Source organism: Salvelinus alpinus, chromosome 9 (genome assembly GCF_045679555.1).
Source record: "Salvelinus alpinus chromosome 9, SLU_Salpinus.1, whole genome shotgun sequence".
In the NCBI taxonomy this organism is placed as follows: domain Eukaryota; kingdom Metazoa; phylum Chordata; class Actinopteri; order Salmoniformes; family Salmonidae; genus Salvelinus; species Salvelinus alpinus.
This window is the reverse complement of record NC_092094.1, coordinates 56,070,126-56,089,915: the sequence shown is the minus strand read 5'-3', so window position 1 is coordinate 56,089,915 and position 19,790 is coordinate 56,070,126. Positions and strand designations below refer to the sequence as shown.

At 42.8% G+C, this 19,790-nt stretch overlaps 1 protein-coding gene across 1 annotated transcript in view; it reads left to right on the top strand.

The window, feature by feature from the left end:
* The window catches only part of cspg4 (chondroitin sulfate proteoglycan 4), a 103,083-nt gene that overhangs the window by 62,352 nt on the left and 20,941 nt on the right, over positions 1–19,790 (top strand). Inside the window, exons 2-4 of the mRNA XM_071326770.1 lie at positions 1,433–1,596; positions 2,754–6,317; positions 15,389–15,859. Coding sequence (XP_071182871.1) covers positions 1,433–1,596; positions 2,754–6,317; positions 15,389–15,859 — 4,199 coding nt within the window. The remainder of the gene's footprint in view (positions 1–1,432; positions 1,597–2,753; positions 6,318–15,388; positions 15,860–19,790) is intronic.

Here is a 19,790-nt window from a genome sequence, read left to right as displayed (position 1 = left end):
TGGTCAGTACAGCAGAGATGCAATGGAACAGAGTTGCAGCTGAACCATGATACAAAGGGACGATAAACTGAAAATTACCAACACCAACATTGCATAGGCCAACGTTGGTGATTTTGCTTCACATGTTTTCTGTAGATTGTTCTAAAAACCATTATCTGGTCAACAGTAATAACCTATACATTACGTTGATCCCTGCTATGATGGTTTCTGCCTGTCCCTTTTTTGCTGTCGGCTACTGTGTGAGCAGACCACTCTCACTCCCCCTCCCCACTATGCGCACAGAGGAGGGAGAGATGCATTCTGAGAAGCTCAAGCATATGACCATTGCTCGAAATGCAATTGCGGGAAAAATACAGTTTTCAAAGCAACTACTGTTGTTCCAGTTACAGAGAGGAGAATCACAGCTTTCTATGAGTATATACTATATTGCTTACCTACCAATATTGAGTTCATGACAACATTTTACAACCGGAGTAAGCTGTAGTATGGTTTTGATTCGCCCCGGAGCAAGCAGAGTGCGCCATTTGCAGTGAATGGGCCTACATCAAGTAGCCTAGTCCTAGCTCTGGAAAGTTTTTCAAAGACATTAGAATACATTTACTGATAGATTAATCAATTAGCCTACATGGCTATATAGCAACAATATCATATTGTAATGACCACGATAGATCATAAATGAGAGAACGTCCACTACAGTTCTCGAGTTCTTGAATTGACGGCTTACTGACTCCAAACTCACAGGTTACTGTTTGGCTGTAGCCTACGCCAAATAAGTCAGATAAAACGATCACAGCTACTCAACTCACTGTCGGGACAAGAAAAAGAGAGAGAACAATGACAGCATGGCATATAACAGACGTCTCAACTAACCTGAATTCAACGTGAAATCACCCCCAAAAAGTTGGGTGAAATTCCCTTACGTTGATTACTTATTTCAAATCAAATCAGTTTTCCACGTCGATTCAATATAATCACATAGAATGTTTTTGTTGATATGATGTGGAAACAACGTTGAATCAACCGGTTTTTGCCCAGTGGGAGGCTACCATCTCAGTTGTCTTACTTTGCAATGGAAAAAAATGTCTAGAGCCCTGCCGCTAATGTAAATGAACTGTCCATAAAAAAAGTAAAACATGTATTTGTTGTTATCCAGCAGAATAGTTACATGTACCACCATATGACTTATTGTCCATATCGCCCAGCTCTATGAAAGGGTATCAAGCTAATTTTCTGTTGATATCCCTATGCCATTTGGTACCAAGAATCCACCCCACACCACACATTTGTCGATAAAATTGGCAACTATATGAATTAATAAGTGACTGTATACTTAACAAAAATACACCTAACCATATTTATTGAATGTTCAAAGAATACTGTATGTCAGAATATTATTTTTTTCTTTAACGCTCCTCATTTTTTGTCTCCCCAGCATCCTACTTTGGGGACAGTTTCTGCAAGATAACTTCGATCCAAGATGTCTCCTCCTTTCACCTGTCGCTGCAGTTCAAGACCAGCCGACGAAGTGGACTCCTCCTCCTGGCTGCAGGGATGCAGGACTACCTATTCCTGGAACTCCAGAATGGGAAATTACAGGTTAGTATCAACACCTGTATTGTAGGAAATAGGATTCTATTTGCAATGTACTATCAGACCGGCTTAACCCAAGGCAACCTAGCAAGCGGTTGCAAAGTGTATTTTACACAAGCTTTATGTTGTTATTAAACCACCCAGAAATGTACAAGGCATGGTTATTTAGGTGGATGACTGATTGTGAATCCTAGATGGCAAACATGTTTTGTCAGCTGGTTCACAATATTCCAGTTTATAGTTCTATCCAGGGTTGGAATTGGAAAAAGTCACTCTGGGGACTGACCATGTCAAATCCTAGAAATTCAAATTAAACACCGTTTTACAAAAATGCTTTCACTTTGGGGACTCGGTTCCTACCCATTCCCCCGCCCCCCAATTCCACCTCTGGTTCTATCCTGTGGAGATGAGGCACTAAAAGTATTAGAAAAAGGACACCTGTCTTCCTATACATGTCCTATATTGTAATTGAAAGACTGACAACAGCATCTGTGATGTCACTTTCCTCTTTCCAAACCAACAATGTACTTCAACCTAATACATTTAAAGATTATAACAGAAGTGAAAGCAGGCTGGTGGTGTGTGCTCATTAAAGAACCATGTATGTGACAGTTTCAATTAGATGGTACTCTGAAATCATTCGACACTGCTTTACTGGTTGTCACTTTAAATGGGATTCCTGACATTTTAATTCCATAATGAATTTCTTGGCAGAGTCTGTGAGGAACTGAATTAGCATCAGATGTGCTGTCATAAACAATCCCTAAATTGTGTACAATAAACAAGGTATATTGTTTTTAGAGGTCTGGTGCGTTTGCTATTAGTAACGTTTGAATATGATAAAATCACAAGAAAGCTATGATGCTGCTCACACAATTCTTAAATTCTTAAAATGCTTTCCCCGTTCTCCTCTGATCCATAAGAAGCCGTTTGTAAGGACAACATAGGTGAAAGAGGTATGCCCCCCAAAAGACAATCACAAGTCTATGCTAGATTGATTCCTCTTTGATATCATCTTTCAAATCCTTTTAGATAATCGTTCATGGAAAGAAAGGCTATGACGAAGGAATCCTTTCACGAATATAATGACAGTCCAAAAAACATACAATTATTGAGCTTCATAAAATAGCAATGACACTACTCTTCTCTCTTTTTTCACATAGGTGCGAATGAACCTTGGGGCCGGTGAGATGGTGCTGTCATCATCTCTGGGGCTGCAACTGAACAACCTCCTGGAGCACAAGGTGTCTATCACGATGCAGGAGGCCAAACTGACCATGCTGATCGATGACCTCTTTTCCACTTTCATCTCTGTGCCTGAAACCCAGGAGGACCTCAACATTGACATGGGGGTTTACATGGGGGGCACCGGAGACTTAGACGCCCCATATCTCAGCAATGCCATACCTCCATTCCGCGGTTGCATGACCAATGTCAAGTTGGAGTCCCATCAGTTTGATATTCTCGACTCCGAGCCCATTGACTGCCATGATACAAAGCAGTCCTGTAGCAGTGAGTTTGAGGTTGGTGATGGAGAGGCGACCAGCTTTATCAGCCCAGACTCATTTGTGTCCTTCCCTACTTGGAGCGGGGCTAGTGGTAGTGAAAGGACCTTGGAGTTTCTCATGAAGACCACCATCGAGGATGCCCTACTCACCTTCCACCCTGGACGAGAGTCAGACTTTATAGCTGTTGGCGTTGTGGGCGGTTACCTAAAAGGTGTGGTGGACCTTGGGAGTGGGATGGTGGTACTGGACAACCCCAGAGTACAGCTAGATGATGATCAGTGGCATAGGATCAGAGTCACTGTAGATGCGAGTGTGTTTGAGATTAACGTGGACAGCCAGCCTGCCTCTATCCCTCTAAGGGGCTCAGAGCGATTGGATCTAGTTGGCAATCTGTATATGGGGGGAATCCAGGGCAAGATGAAGGATGTGTTTCGTGATAGTAGCTTGTCTCGTATGGAGGTGGAAATAACATCTGAGTCTTTTATCGGATGCATGGGAGAAATCAAAGTGAACCAGAAGGACAGAAGCCTGCAGGACGCGTTGGTCACCAAAGACGTCCATGTGAAATGCGAGGGAGAGGACTATGACTACTCAAGTTACTATGATTTGGAGGCAACCACAACTACGGCTCCTGTTCGGATCCGATATGTCGACGCTGACCCTAATGAAAGACATTGCTACCCAACTGACGACACACCAGAGGCCTTCCGGAACATTACAAAACTTATTGAAGTCAACCCTTTGCTTGTGCCCGAGGGTGGGGAAGCTTTTCTCGATATTAACAACCTTAGCCCTACATTTGACCTAAACACTGTGGGAATCCGCCAATCCCAGATCATCTTCACTCTACAAAGTGACCCTTGGTACGGACTCGTAGACATGAACATCAATACCAGACGTACCAAAAAGTTTACACTCCTGGATGTGGTCAACAAGAAAATCAAGTATCTCCACGACGGCAATGAAAAGTATGGCGATCAGATCCAGTTGGAGGTGGTTGCCCATAGTAACAGTTACCTTCCAGGATGTCTTAAAAAAACCCACCAGTACATTCTCCCAGTGGAGATCATACCTGTCAATGACACACCACAACTAAACGGAGGAGACATTTCCATCACAGAAAACGGTCGCACTCGCTTAAATCCCAACCTTATCAAGATTGTGGATTCGGACACTCGCTGTGATGAATTGATTGTCACCGTGACCTCAGAACCTCCCAGAGGGGTTGGCTACTTAGAAAATGCCCAGCAACCAGGAAGAAGTATCAAAGAGTTCACATGCAGACAGTTGAAAGACGGCAATATATATTTTGTCCACAGAACTGGGAGCGGTGGGATAACTTTACAGGTATCTGACGGACAATCCATAAGTCATTCGACCACTTTTAAAATGTCCATTACACAGCCCCAAATGAGCCTTGTGACCAATACTGGCCTTCTGTTGTCTCAGGGAAGCAACTCTTCCATTGGGATCCAGAACCTGGCCGTCATTGCCACCCCTCGTAATGGAGATATTGTGTTTAATGTCACACAGGCTCTGAGATATGGTGAATTGCATGTTCTCACTAGCAATGGTTTGCCCAAACAGGTGACATCTTTTCACCAGTCAGATTTGGAGCAAGATCGCTTGAGATATGTTAGCACAGACTCAAGTGACCTGGAGGACATTGTGTCAGATAATTTTCAATTTGATGTCCATCTTGGACAGTTTTCCCTATGGAACAATACTTTTTTGATCAAGATCACACCCTCACAGGTTAAAATGGCCCAAGTAGTTCCCCTTGAGATTGAAGGCAAGGTAGAGCAAAAGGCAATAAAACACACTGAACTTGAAGCAGAAGTGAAGGGGAAAAGTGTAGCCCCAGAAACTATAAGATACATCCTTCTGAAGGCCCCCACACTGGGTACTCTTCAAATGATCGACAGGAAGCTAGTTGAGGGAGACAGTTTCACCCAACAGGACCTCTGGAATGCCCAGGTCAGCTATAGAGTCCAGGTGCAAAGGACGGTGGCTAATGAGGACCAGTTCCAGTTCAGAGTCTTTGCAGAGAATCAGTACTCCCCTATATACACCTACCCAATCAAGATCCAGGCTGATTCAGACGCCCCTGTTTTGACTAATGAGAGACTAATTGTCTTGGAGGGCGGAGAGAATATTCTGAACAAAGACTATCTATGGGTTCAGACATCCATCTCGACAAACTTTGTTTACAGGGTGACACAAGACCCCAAGTATGGCCGTCTCATCAGGGAGTCCCCATCTGGACAGCCCAGGTTCGACGGGGCCATTAGAATGTTCAGCAATGAGGATCTGAATCTCGATAGGCTGATCTACCAACATGATGGCTCAGAGTCTAGCGATGATGAGTTCTCTTTCCTGGTATTTGAGCAAGCAGCAGGAAGTGAAAACATCAGAATCGATGGTCAAGAGTCTTTGAGCAGCATGTTTAGAATATCTATTCAGTCCAAGAACGACCACGTGCCTCTTAGAGTGGTTGATAAAACCTTTAACGTGGTGCGAAATGGACAACGTTTGCTGACCACAGAAGATATCCTCTTCAGGGACGATGACTCAGGGTTCAATGATACCCAGTTGGTCTTTGTTCGCACAGGCATTCTCTCAGGAAATATTGTCTCCCCATCAGACCCCTCGCAGCCCCTCTTTCGTTTCACTCAAGCGGACGTGAAAGACCAGAATGTTCTATTTGTGCACCATGGGGCAGACCGTGAGCGCTTCCAGCTCCAGGTTTCTGATGGCCTGCATAAGACCACAGCCCTGCTGCAGATCCAGGCTGGTGAGGCCTACCTCCGTGTGGTGAACAACACTATGGTTGTCATGGACCATGGAAGCACAAAGACGCTCAACACCAGTCTGTTGAGTGCAGAGTCCAACATGGACATAAGAGACGCCAGTGACATTAGGTACCAAGTGACATCACCCCCTAGTGATGGGAAGATCATCGTGAGTGGGATTGAGGCCTCTTGGTTCACACAGGAGGATCTGAAAAAGGGTGTGGTGTCCTACGAGCATAACGACCAGAGTCTGAGCTCCAAGGACTCGTTTGGCTTCACTGTGGAAGCGAAAGGATTTTCTGAGGAGGGCACATTCAGAATAAAGATCTTCAAGCAAGGCTATCTGTCAGAGCCTGAGGTCATCACCAATGAGATAATCATCTCCTATGAGGGAGAGCACACCGTGATTAACCAGGATCATCTTAAGGTATGTTTACTGTATATTCCCCTCTATGTTTACCAATCGTTGACTTCCACCTTTGCCTACTGTTTGTTCTTGAATCTATTACAATACCGCGAACTGCATGACTTAGTAGACTGTAATTGTGTTTATGAAGCAGTCATTAGAGTTGCAAGTACCCAAGCATGCACCCTCAACAGTATGTACACTTTATGGCTGCACGATCTGGATAAAATATCTAATTGCGATTTTTGGGGGGAAAGATATTGCAATTGCGAGTATGAATTGCGATTTTCGAAGCACTTGGGTGAAAACGTCAGACTTAGTTAAAACAAGAGTCAGGGTAGAGAACATCACTTCTAAAATGAGATCATATGAATGACTACATACTGTGCTAACTGAATACAAAACCAAATGAAACAAATATTTTCCAACATTGTTATAGGCTACATATGATAATAGTACTATTACACCAACATATTAACAAACGTTTTTACCATGATCATCAAAATATAGTGTGCATTTATTAATAAATTTATGAATAACATTATGAATTCCTATTTTACCATTATGAGTTCCTAAATAACCTAAGTTAATTATTTTTTCAGGCAGCCATGGCCTGCAGATGGAATAGGAAACTTATGATTGTGCAATTATGTATAAGTAGACTCAATAATTATTATAATTGAAATTGTAAGCCTTAAAAACATGTAACGTGTAGCCTACCAATTGCAAGGTGCAGCCTGTGTCCAAAACATTGCAGTCTGGTTGTCACGTCCTGCCCATAGAAAGCCTGTATTTTCTATGGTAGAGTAGGTCAGGGCGTGACTAGGGGTTTTAGTCTAGTTTATTATTTCTATGTGGGGTTCTAGGTTTAGCTAGCTGCCAATACGACAAGAGAGACAATAGTACATAAAGAGAGACCTAAGACAACAACATAGCTAGGCAGCAACACATGACAACACAGCGTGGTAGCAACACATGACAACAGCATGGTAGTGACACAACATGATAGCAGCACAAAACATGGTACAAACATTATTGGGCACAGACAACAGCACAAAGGGCAAGAAGGTAGAGACAACAATACATCACGCAAAGCAGCCACAATTGTCAGTAAGTGTCCATGATTGAGTCTTTGAATGAAGACGATTGAGATAAAACTGTCCAGTTTGAGTGTTTGTTGCAGCTCGTTCCAGTCGCTAGCTGCAGCGAACTGAAAAGACGAGCGACCCAGGGATGTGTGTGCTTTGGGGACCTTTAACAGAATGTGACTGGCAGAACGGGTGTTGTATGTGGAGGATGAGGGCTGCAGTAGGTATCTCAGATAGGGGGGAGTTAGGCCTAAGAAGGTTTTATAAATAAGCATCAACCAGTGGGTTTTGCGACGGGTATACAGAGATGACCAGTTTACAGAGGAGTATAGAGTACAGTGATGTGTCCTGTAAGGAGCATTGGTGGCATTTCTGATGGCCAAATGGTAAAGAACATCTTGCCGCTCGAGGGCACCCTTACCTGCTGATCTATAAATTATGTCTCTGTAATCTAGCATGGGTAGGATGGTCATCTGAATCAGGGTTAGTTTGGCAGCTGCGGTGAAAGAGGAGCGATTACGATAGAGGAAACCAAGTCTAGATGTAACTTTAGCCTGCAGCTTTGACATGTGCTGAGAGAAGGATAGTGTACTGTCTAGCCATACTCCCAAGTACTTGTATGAGGTGACTACCTCAAATTCTAAACCCTCAGAGGTAGTAATCACACCTGTGGGGAGAGGGGCATACTTCTTACCAAACCACATGACCTTTGTTTTGGAGGTGTTCAGAACAAGGTTAAGGGTAGAGAAAGCTTGTTGGACATTAAGAAAGCTTTGTTGTAGAGCATTTAACACAACATTTGGGGACGGGCCAGCTGAGTAGAAGACTGTAGCATCTGCATATAAATGGATGAAAGAGCTTCCTACTGCCTGAGCAATGTTGTTGATGTAAATTGAGAAGAGCGTGTGGCCTAGGATTGAGCCTTGGGGTACTCCCTTCGTGACAGGCAGTGGCTGAGACAGCAGCTTTTCTGACTTTTTACACTGCACTCTTTGAGAGAGGTAGTTAGCAAACCAGGCCAAAAACCCCTCAGAGACACCAATACTTCTTAGTTGACCCACAAGAATGGAATGGTCTACCCTATCAAAAGCTTTGGCCAAGTCAATAAAAATAGCAGCACAACATTGCTTAGAATCAAGGGCAATGGTGACATCATTGAGGACCTTTAAGGTTGCAGTGACACATCCATAACCTGAGGGGAAACCAGATTGCATACCAGAGAGAATACTATAGACATCAAGAAAGCCAGTCAGTTGATTATTGACACGTTTTTCCAACACTTTTGATAATCAAGGCAAAATAGAAATAGGCCTGTAACAGTTAGGATCAGCTTGATCTCCCCTTTTAAATAAAGGACGAACCGTGGCTGCCTTCCAAGCAATGGGAACTTCCCCAGAAAGGAGAGACAGGTTAAAAAGGTCGGAGATAGGCTTGGCGATGATAGGGGCATCAACATTAAAGAAGAAAGGGCCTAAACCATCTGACCCAGATGGTTTTTGGGGTCAAGTTTCAGGAGCTCCTTTAGCACCTCGGACTCAGTGACTGCCTGCAGGGAGAAACTTTGTAGCGCGGCAGGGGAAAAAGAGGGAGAAGCATCAGGGATAGTCGGATTTGAAGGGGTGGGAGATGAGGAAATGTTGGACGGGCAAGGAGGCATGGTTGAGTCAAATAGGAATCCTGACTTAACCTCTCTGGGATATGTGGGACGGTAGCGTCCCACCTGGCCAACATCCAGTGAAAATGCAGAGCGCCAAATTCAAATAAATTACTTTCAACTTTCATGAAATCACACATTCAATATACCAAATTAAAGCTACACTTGTTGTGAATCCAGCCAACGTGTCAGATTTCAAAAATGCTTTTACGGCGAAAGCAAACAATGCTATTATCTGAGGATAGCAACCACACAAACAAACACAGACCATCATATTTCAACACTCCCGGCGCGACACAAAACGCATAAATAAAGATATAATTCATGCCTTACCTTTGACGAGCTTCTTCTGTTGGCACTCCAATATGTCCCATAAACATCACAAATGGTCCTTTTGTTCGATTAATTCCGTCGATATATATCCAAAATGTCCATTTATGTGGCGCGTTTGATCCAGAAAAACACCAGTTCCAACTTGCACAACGTGACTACAAAATATCTCAAAAGTTACCTGTAAGCTTTGTCCAAACATTTCTAACTACTTTTGTAATACAACTTTAGGTATTTTTTTTTCTCAACCAATTTCTAAAGACTGTTGACATCCAGTGGAAGCGATAGGAACTGCAGGAAGGTCCCTTAGAAATCTGGATTCCCAATGAAAACCCATTGAAAAGAGAGTGACCGGCCTCCCGGGTGGCGCAGTGGTCTAGGACACTGCATCGCAGCGCTAGCTGTGCCATCAGACACTCTGGGTTCGCGCCCAGTCTCTGTCCCAGCCGGCCGCGACCGGGAGGTCCGTGGGGCGACGCACAATTGGCCTAGCGTCGTCCGGGTTAAGAAGGGTTTGGCCGGTAGGGATATCCTTGTCTCATCGCGCACCAGCGACTCCTGTGGCGGGCCGGGCGCAGTGCACGCAGCGCAGTGCAGGTGCACGGTGTTTCCTCCGACACATTGGTGCGGCTGGCTTCCGGGTTGGATGCGCGCGTGTTAAGAAGCAGTGCGGCTTGTTTGGGTTGTTTTTCGGAGGACGCATGGCTTTCGACCTTCGTCTCTCCCGAGCCCGTACGGGAGTTGTAGCGATGAGACAAGATAGTAACTACTAACAATTGGATAGCACGAAATTGGGGAGAAAAAGGGTGGTAAAATTCAACAACAAAAAAATAAAAATAAAAGAGAGTGACCTAAAAAAAAAGAAATCTGAATGGTTTGTCCTCGGGGTTTTGCCTGATAAATAAGTTCTGTTATAGTCACAGACATGATTCAAACAGTTTTAGAAACTTCATAGTGTTTTCTATCCAATACTAATAATAGTATGCATATATTAGCATCTGGGACTGAGTAGGAGGCAGTTTACTCTGGGCACACTTTTCATACAAACGTGAAAATACTGCCCCCTATCCTAGAGAAGTTAATGAAGTGGTGATTAAAGAGCTCAGCCATGTGCTTCTTGTCAGTAACAACCACATCGTTAGCTTTAAGGGACATGGGTAGCTGTGAGGAGGGTTTAATCTCCAGGTCTTTAAAGTAACTGTCACGATCGTCGTAAAGTGAAAGAGAGGAGGACCAAGGCGCAGCGTGATAGCAATACATCTTTACTTTAATAAAGACGAAAAAACGAAGAACGCTATACAAACAAAATCAAAACAATAAACCGACGAACGTGAAGCTATACAAACTAAGTGCTAACATGCAACATAGACATAGACAATCACCCACAAACTACCTAATGACTATGGTTGCCTAAATATGGCTCCCAATCAGAGACAACGATAGACAGCTGTCTCTAATTGAGAACCAATCTAGGCAACCATAGACATACATACACCTAGACTAAACACTGCCCCATAAACATACAAAAAAAACCTAGACAATACAAAACACATACTTCCCCCATGTCACACCCTGACCTAACTAAAATAATAAAGAAAACAAAGATAACTAAGGCCAGGGCGTGACAGTAACTAACTTTGTCCTTCCGGATAGCCTGCGTGCACTTATTTCTCATTTGCCTGAACGAGAGCCAGTCAGCCTGAGTATGCGTGTGCCGAGCATTTCGCAAAATGCAATTCTTGAAGTGGAGTAACTGCAATATCACGGTCGAACGAGGGGCTGAACCTGTTTTTAATTATAATTTTCTTTATGGGGGCGTTGTTTGTTAACAATACCACTGAAAATATCAAAAAAGAAGGTCCAAGTGTCTTCGACAGAGGGGATCAAGTTGATTCTATACCATTTTACAGAAGCCAGTTCATGAAGGAAGGCTTGCTCATTGAAGTTTTTTAGCAGGCGTCTATGACAAATCAGGACAGGTCCTTTCACTGAGCAGCCATTATGAACACAGGCTGTAAAATAGTGATCACTAAGGTCATTACAGAAAACAAACCAAACGATTATGTTAGGTCAGAGCCAAGTCACAGAAAAACACAGCCATTTTTCCAGCCAAAGAGAGGAGTCACAAAAAGCAGGAATATAGATCAAATTAATCACTAACCTTTGATGATCTTCATCAGATGACACTCATAGGACTTCATGTTACACAATACATGTATGTTTTGTTCGGTAAAGTTCATATTTATATCCAAAAATCTGAGTTTACATTGGCGCGTTATGTTCAGTAGTTCCAAAACATTCGGTGATTTTGCAGAGAGCCACATCAATTTACAGAAATAGTCATCATAAATGTTGATGAAAATACAAGTGTTATACATGGAATTTTAGATCCACTTCTCCTTTTCTAAAAAACTTTACGGAAAAAGCAAACCATGCAATAATCTGAGTACGGTGCTCAGACGACAAATCAACCCAAAGAGATATCCGCCATGTTGGAGTCAACAGAAGTCAGAAATAGCATTATAAATATTCACTTACCTTTGATGATCTTCATCAGAATGCACTCCCAGGAATCCCAGTTCCACAATAAATGTTTGTTTTGTTTGATAATGTCCATCATTTATGTCCAAATTCCTCCTTGTTGTTCACGCGTTCAGTACACAATCTAAACTCACGACGCGCGGGCAGGTCCAGGTAAAAGTTCGTAGAAACATGTCAAACGAAGTATAGAATCAATCTTTAGGATGTTTTTAACATAAATCTTCAATAATGTTCCAACCGGAGAATTCCTTTGTCTTCAGAAATGCAATGGAACTCAAGCTAACTCTCACATGAACGCGCATGGTCAGCGCATGGTCAGCTCATGGCAGACCTTACTCAATCTCCTCTCATTCGCCCCCACTTCACAGTAGAAGCATCATACAAGGTTCTAAAGATTGTTGACATCTAGTGGAAGCCTTAGGAAGTGCAACATGACGCCATTTCCACTGTATCTTGTATAAGCAAAGAGTTGAAAAACTAAAAACCTCCGATTCCCCACTTCCTGGTTGGATTATTTTCTCAGGTTTTTGCCTGCCATATGACTTCTGTTATACTCACAGACATCATGCAAACAGTTTTAGAAACTTCAGAGTGTTTTCTATCCAAATATACTAATAATATGCATATCCTAGCATCTGGGCCTGAGTAGCAGGCAGTTTATTCTGGGCACGCTTTTCATCCAGACGTGAAAATACTGCCCCCTACCCCAAAGAAGTTAACTTCTGATGTAAAAACCAGTCTCTATCTCTCTTAGATACTGTACTTCTGAGTATACAATGTTCCAAGTTTAACCCAGAATCTAACACCAGCAAATCAAATTGTTTGGGGACAGACTTGGTGGAGACAACCGAGCACTGAAGGCGATCCTTGGTAAAGATTGCCACTCCCCCACCTTTGGAAGATCTGTCTTGCCGAAAAAGGTTATAACCAGAAAGGTTAACATCAGTATTTAAAACACTCTTCCTTAACCACGTCTCAGTAATGACCAACACATCTGGATTGGAGCTGTGAACACACACTTTCAACTGATCTATTTTAGGTAATAAGCTTCTAGTGTTAACGTGCAGAAAACTCAGGCTTTTACGAGAGCAGAAATCAGTGAAGCAGATATCGGAGAACAAGTCAGAATTGGGGCTAGCAACAGTAGATGGGCCAGAGTGTACATGCACATTTCCAGATATCATCAACAGTAATACAATCAAGGCACAGCATAGGACAGGGAGAGCTCTGCAGTGCTGATTTATGACATCTGAATGTGCATCAGATGGCAACAAGATCATATTGTACAGCAATTTCATGAGGTAATATGAATACAAAGCCGGCGAGAGGTGATTAGAATAGGATGGGAGGCCAAAAGTCTGTGTGTGTAACCAATAGAGTCAGAGTCCCGAGTGTGGGAACAAACATAGTCTGTCCCACGGTTGGGGAAAGAAAGTTCGGAGTCAACAAAGCATGCAGGAGTCATGAGGCAAATAGAAAAATAGTCAAATGCAGAAGAAAAATATAAAATATAAAATATATAACGACTTGGGGATTAACCATTGTAAATTCAGAGTCACTCGCCCCAACAGTGCCTGTGTGCTGGAGGTGAGCAAAAGCTTGGGAGAGAGGTGGGGAGAGTGTGGTGAGGGTACCTGTACCAGACAGGGGAAGACAACCAGGGCAGACGATGAACAGATTGCCAGGTGGAATCTAAGCAGCAGTGCAGCAGGCACCGGGAGTAGGTGTCACACCCACTTGGGAGAAGCTTTTACTTCTGGAGGCAGATTTCTTGTAGTACATTTATAATACATTTGCAAAAATGTCTAAAAACCTGTTTTCGCTTTGTCATTATGGGGTATTGTGTGTAGATTGCTGAGGAATTGTTTTTATGTCATCAATTTTAGAATAAGGCTGTAACGTAACAATGTGGAAAAAGTCAAGGGGTCTGAATACTTTCTGAAGGCGCTTTTAATCTTGTTTATTACTTAATTATAGTCTATTTAGTGTGGAAAACACTCACGAAGTACACCCTACGGATATATCTGGAATCGTGTTGTTTCGAAGATGAATACGAGTGCACTTCATCTTGAGAGCCTATTGATGAAGTTACATTTTTTCCAATGCATATTGCATTCCTGTTTTCACCTCGCATTGTGAAGTAATAAGAAACATATTGAAAATTGTGCTTGATATTTAAAGTTCCATTTCTCAGAGGACCTTGTTCTGTTCTTTTCTCAGTATTGACTTAAGAAGGACCAAGGTGTACAGACATTGAGAATGCATTATTGAGAAATGTCGAACGAAGCTCAGGTTGTCCTTTAAATGTGGCCCTATTGACCATGGCTTTTGTGGAGCTTACTTGAAGTGCATTCTTACTTTTAGTTGGAGAACCAAATGCTTCCCACGGTTGTGTCAAGTTGGCTGGATGTCCGTTGGGTGGTGGACCACTCTTGATACACACGCAAACTGTTGACCATGAAAAAAATCAGCAGGGTTGTAGTTCTTGACACACTAAAACCGGCGCGCCTGGCACCAAATTAGCGTAAAATAATATATTTTTTTAGATATCAATACCAAGCTTTCCCAAGTGACCAAAAATAGGGCGTTTTTTTAAGACCGTATAGCTATGAGTCATAGCAAGTGCCCCATGCCTAATTCACATAGAAAAAAAATTGTATTTGTGACTAATGTTGTGATTATAGATGGTAGAACAGTCAACTATTCCAGAAATGATTTATCCCTGAGGCAAAGCATCTCCCTTTATCCCAGGGTTTTCCAAACTCAGTCCTCGGTACCCATAGGGATGCACATTTTGCTTTTTGCCCTAGCACTACACAGCTGATTCAAATAATCAACTATAATCAATAATCAACTTGCTTTGAGATGCAGCTTTTGCCTATTTTGAAAGGTGCTTGTTTTCAGAAGTGCTTCAATCAGGCCACAAAAGTGCCAGACCCTGAATCTTCTTTAATCGACCAAGTTATGAGGGCTTTAGATGAAAAACTATTGTGCATCGAATGTAATTCATATGAATCAAAGTCAGTGGAGACTGTCTGTTTATTCCATTGCCTGAATTTATAGGTTGTAAAAACCTTTAGTATACTGTTATTGTAAATATAGGCCTACTTCTGTCATACAACATAAGGGAAGACATAGTAAATGCTACAGTACATTGATGTGCTCATCTTAGTAGCAGAAGGTTTTTACAGTGGTGGTGGAACAAATTGACTGAATGTATATGGAATGTACTGACTGAACTAACTGGTCCAACTTTACATAAGTGTCCCTAAAATATGTATTTACATGGTAAGTTATAAGTACTATGTAACAATGTGTAGGCTACTTACAACATAGTCACACTCTGCACCTGTCCATGTAATTACCATGTAAATGCATAGCTATTACATAGGTGTTCTACAACCATGTAAGTACGGCCATTTAGTTAGTCAAGACTTGAAAGTGAATCTGAACCTGGTCTCCCAACTTTCTCCCCCCAGGTGGAACAAGCAGACATCCTGCCCTCTGAGATGGTGTTCACCATCAAGGAGCCTCCTCGTCTGGGCCACGTGGTCATGCTGACCAACCACTCGGACAGTACGGCTACGCCCATCCTCGACTACATCCACTCCTTCACCCAGGAGGATGTCAACAGGGGCCGCATCCTCTATGTCTCTGCCTCCATCCAGGGCAGTGACGTCTTCGTGGCTGACGTCAGCAACGGGTTCACCACCGTGGATGACCTCCGGATGATGGTGAACATTGTGCCTCGCCTCATCCCCATCCAGGCCCTCAACTTCAGTGTGAGGGAGGGCGGCGGGATGGCCCTTACCACTGAGCTCCTGAATATTTCTCACCCTTTCTACAGCGCGGTCAACGTGGACTTTGTCGTGGAGGAGCCACCGCAGCATGGGGGTATCCGCTACTTGGATGGTGACGAACAAGAGCTCACCTTCTTTACCTGGGAGGAGGTGAGTGCTTTTCATAGGTTTCGTTTTGGAGGGGGTAGGGGGATGGTTGGTTTGTTGATGGATTGATTGATTGATTTAGTTCATTAGCTCATTTAAAAGTACACAGATATCCATATCAACTGTTAAGAGGTGAATTCTGGTATGTGTCACCCCCTGTGATAAAGACAGTATATTTATTCAAATTCTCGAGGATTTAAAAAAAAACATAACATTTCTATTTAGATGCCAGGAATTGAGCTACTCTCTCTCCCCACATTTTAAGTGTTATTTGTTTGTTAATCTTTCTGAAAAGAAGGAACCATGAGAAAATACAACACAAAAAGGGATTCGTTAGTTTAATTGAAAATGGAGTTTGACTTTTCCGTTTTGACTTGTTTGGAAACAAACTGAGTCCCACCAGACCACAAGCCATATCATTTATATGCACCATAGCATTTTCTGTGTCTTAATTACAAGATGCTCACAGAATAATATCCACCTTCTCTGACTTTGATCTTGCTGGTTGTTCGCGAAGACAACCAAGGCCACACTAAGTTCACTTTACTGTTGTTTGCTTAGTAACTCTTTTCACAGTAGCTGCTCACTATTCTGTGCGATGCTTCTCTGCTGTTTTATGATTCTGTCCGTCGTATTAGATAGAGAGAAACTACAGTATGTGAGACTGTGAGTTGTCTCGTCTCCAACCATGTGGTCCTGAGGCCTAGCACTTGGAAAGAATGAAAAGGAGACATGAGTGGTCACTTGTGGTGGAAAAGCCTCATGCATTCTGTATGTACCAGGGAGCCTAGTGGAGCTTGTGAGTCACCCCACTTACGGCTTGCCTGCTACGTGTATAGCTCAGCTCTTCTCCTCACTCATACACTACTCTTCTGAAAGGGTTGTGGAAAAACTGACGGTGATGTTCGGCAGCCCGAAGCCAAAATAAACTGGCCTATGTATTCCTATAATAAGGCATGTGCACACAACCCTCCCGCGCTTTGCTTCCAGACAGACTTTCTGAAAGACCCCACTATGTGTTTCAATTCAACTGGGACAAGCGCATAGCCATGATTCAGGTTAAATCTGATTTTGATTTTTAGAGGAGAAAATGTGGGGGGGGGGACTTTAACATCGTCTGCCATCCTGGACACGTTTTCTCTCTGGATCTGTGTATTTTTGTGTGCACTCTACTCTGTACATCGCCAGTGAGTTTGTTTCCTGTTATGCAAGGACGACCCAAAAAAAGTTGAGAGGACAAAACACAACACTTCTCCAAATGACTACCAAGTTTAGAAGTAAATCTGCAGACTGACTCGGTTGAGGCAGGATTAGAAGCAGAGTGTAATTGTTTGTAAATTAAAGATGGATATGCTTGGACTCAATATCGGACATGATTTGGAATTTCTTGACTCACTCATGTGGGAGCAGTGGTTCTTTTCATGCTCAGCGATGCTTTTCATGCTCAGGGCCCACTACTCCGCGAAACTCATATTGGCTTAATTGCTGTGTAAAGACATTTTCGTGGTAAACTCTTCGTCACGCAGTGGAGGTTTGTGAGGTTATGTCAGAGTATTGTAGCTTAGTGCATGTAGGAGATGCAGTGGAGAAAATGAGAGTGGGGGAGCTTTACTCCTGTAGCTGAAGTGGTTGGCACATTATAGACTGGTAGTCATCATAAGTATGAATTAAAGAGGCCACAAGAATGTAAATAGCTACTTGCATGTACTGCACATATAACATAGGAACAGAACATAGAGTAAGTAGTATTGTAACATGTAACATAGGACCATAGTACATTACATGACGAAGGGTGTGTCAGAAAGGTCAGAGATAATTTAAACACTGTTTTCTAGAAGAGCCACTATATTGACTGTTTACATCTTTGTAAACAAACTGGCTTGGAAGTGGAACATTCTAGACTACCAAAGGTACGATAAACAAGCTCAACCAGGTGCAGAGAGAGGAGTTTCATCAGGAATAGTGTTGCTTCTATAAACATGGAGCCTCCATCTGATCGAAGCACTCATTAAAATCACATCCACGCATGCATGCACAAACACACCACACCATCATGCACGCATGCCCCCCCCACACACACACACACACACAAACACACACAGCAGCCGAGCATTGACCTGTTTGATGCTGTACAAGCACTATCCTGGATTAGCAAAGCTCTCCCGCATACTGTGGTAAAGTTGAATGACTGTCCCCAATAAAAATATCAGAACACCACATTGTATCTCAGCATGGAACAATGTGACGGCCACATGTCGAACAAGAGCAATTCATTGTTTATTGTCCTTGAGCAGAGGCTGATTTTCCCGCTCACTTTCTCCGATCAGTAATGAAACCTAGTGTTTTTCCAGTTAGCTGGCTTCCATCTTGGATCAATTTGAATCTCCCTACTACAGTTGTGGTGCAGCAGGCCCCTCTCACCACCAAGTCATGCTCCCCTGCATGTAGACTAAATAGGAAGTCCTACCCATTCATTGGAAACAATGCTTCTGTATGCATTTCCTCAAATACTCAGGGCCTGTATTCACAAACAGTTGGACTGTAGGATTGTATTCTTAGAGTAGGAGTGCTGATTTAGGAGCAGGTCCCCCGGTCTTATTTAGGTATTATGATTTAAAAAGTGAAACGGATCCGTGATCAGCACTCCTACTCTGAGACTGGGAATACGGAGTGCTTGTTAGAGTATTATCTTACTATACCTCACCTGTGTATTTTCATATCAGAACATCAAGATCGTCTGACGAAGTGTCCTACACTTTAACATGTAGCCTATGTGACTCACCACCTGGATTTGGTCTTATGTAGCAAAATTTGAAATTGTGTTTTTTACATTGGATAAAGGTAGAGACTTAGAGCTACAAAATGGTATATCATACACTGCATTTTTGAGGAACAATGGGAAAGTAATTCTGCTTTAAAAGTTGATAAACCTGTAAATTCACTTTTGGCCTTTGAACGTTTTGGTATCTAGTGAAGAGCTCTTCTTTGTCTACACCCATTCAGCATTGTTCACACCCTCTTAAGCTTTAGCCCCACCCATCTCGTTTCGCTCTTGGAGCGTTCAGAACGCACACTTGACGCTCTGGCCGATGATTTGTTTACCTCTTGATAACATGAAAACAGCCTAACCAGCTCTGCTGGCAACAATTTCATTCCTCTTTTGTGCTGACGTTTACTGACACCGGCCATATTCAACGGGTGCTGTACACTTTAGCTTCAGACATGTAGCTAGCTAGCTAGGTAAACAATGTGCAAGATCCCACACGTAATGTAATGTTAGCTAAAGAGCCAGCCAGCTAACGTTAGCTAGTTAAACAACAATGAACATAGTGCCAAATCATGTTGTTACTATCCTGCATGAATCTGCTGGGAGCTAACCAACCAGGTTCAATGTTAGCTAGCTAACATTAGGCTCTAACTAGCAAAGCAAACGGCTCTGGGATATGAATAATAACGTCATACACGTAACGCTAGCTAGCTAACAGTACACTTGAGCTTGAAATGAAACCACACTTGAGCTTGAAATGAATCATTGTCTAAATGAGAATTGTGTAATATCTGAAAATGTAGCTAGCTAGACTATCTTACCCTTATACATCATCATGTATGATGGATCAGTCTCCATGTCACGGATGCCATGCCACGGTTGCCCTTAGTTTGAAGATGTAATCAGGAGACAGGTGTTTTCTCCATCTCTTTAGCTATCATACTCTCGCGCCACTGATTTGTAAACTCAAACCTCCAGAAAGTGGAGAGCAACCCTTACACAGCTCCACTACACAATAAAAAAAAATTAAATCCGCGTTCGACAGGATTACCAACACAGACTCACCAGCTCAAATAGACAGAAGCCTTCTATATGGCAGACCAGCAACCTTCCCAATCCGAACTCCTCTCTCGGCATGTCCAGCCCACTCATTATCTCAGCCAATCA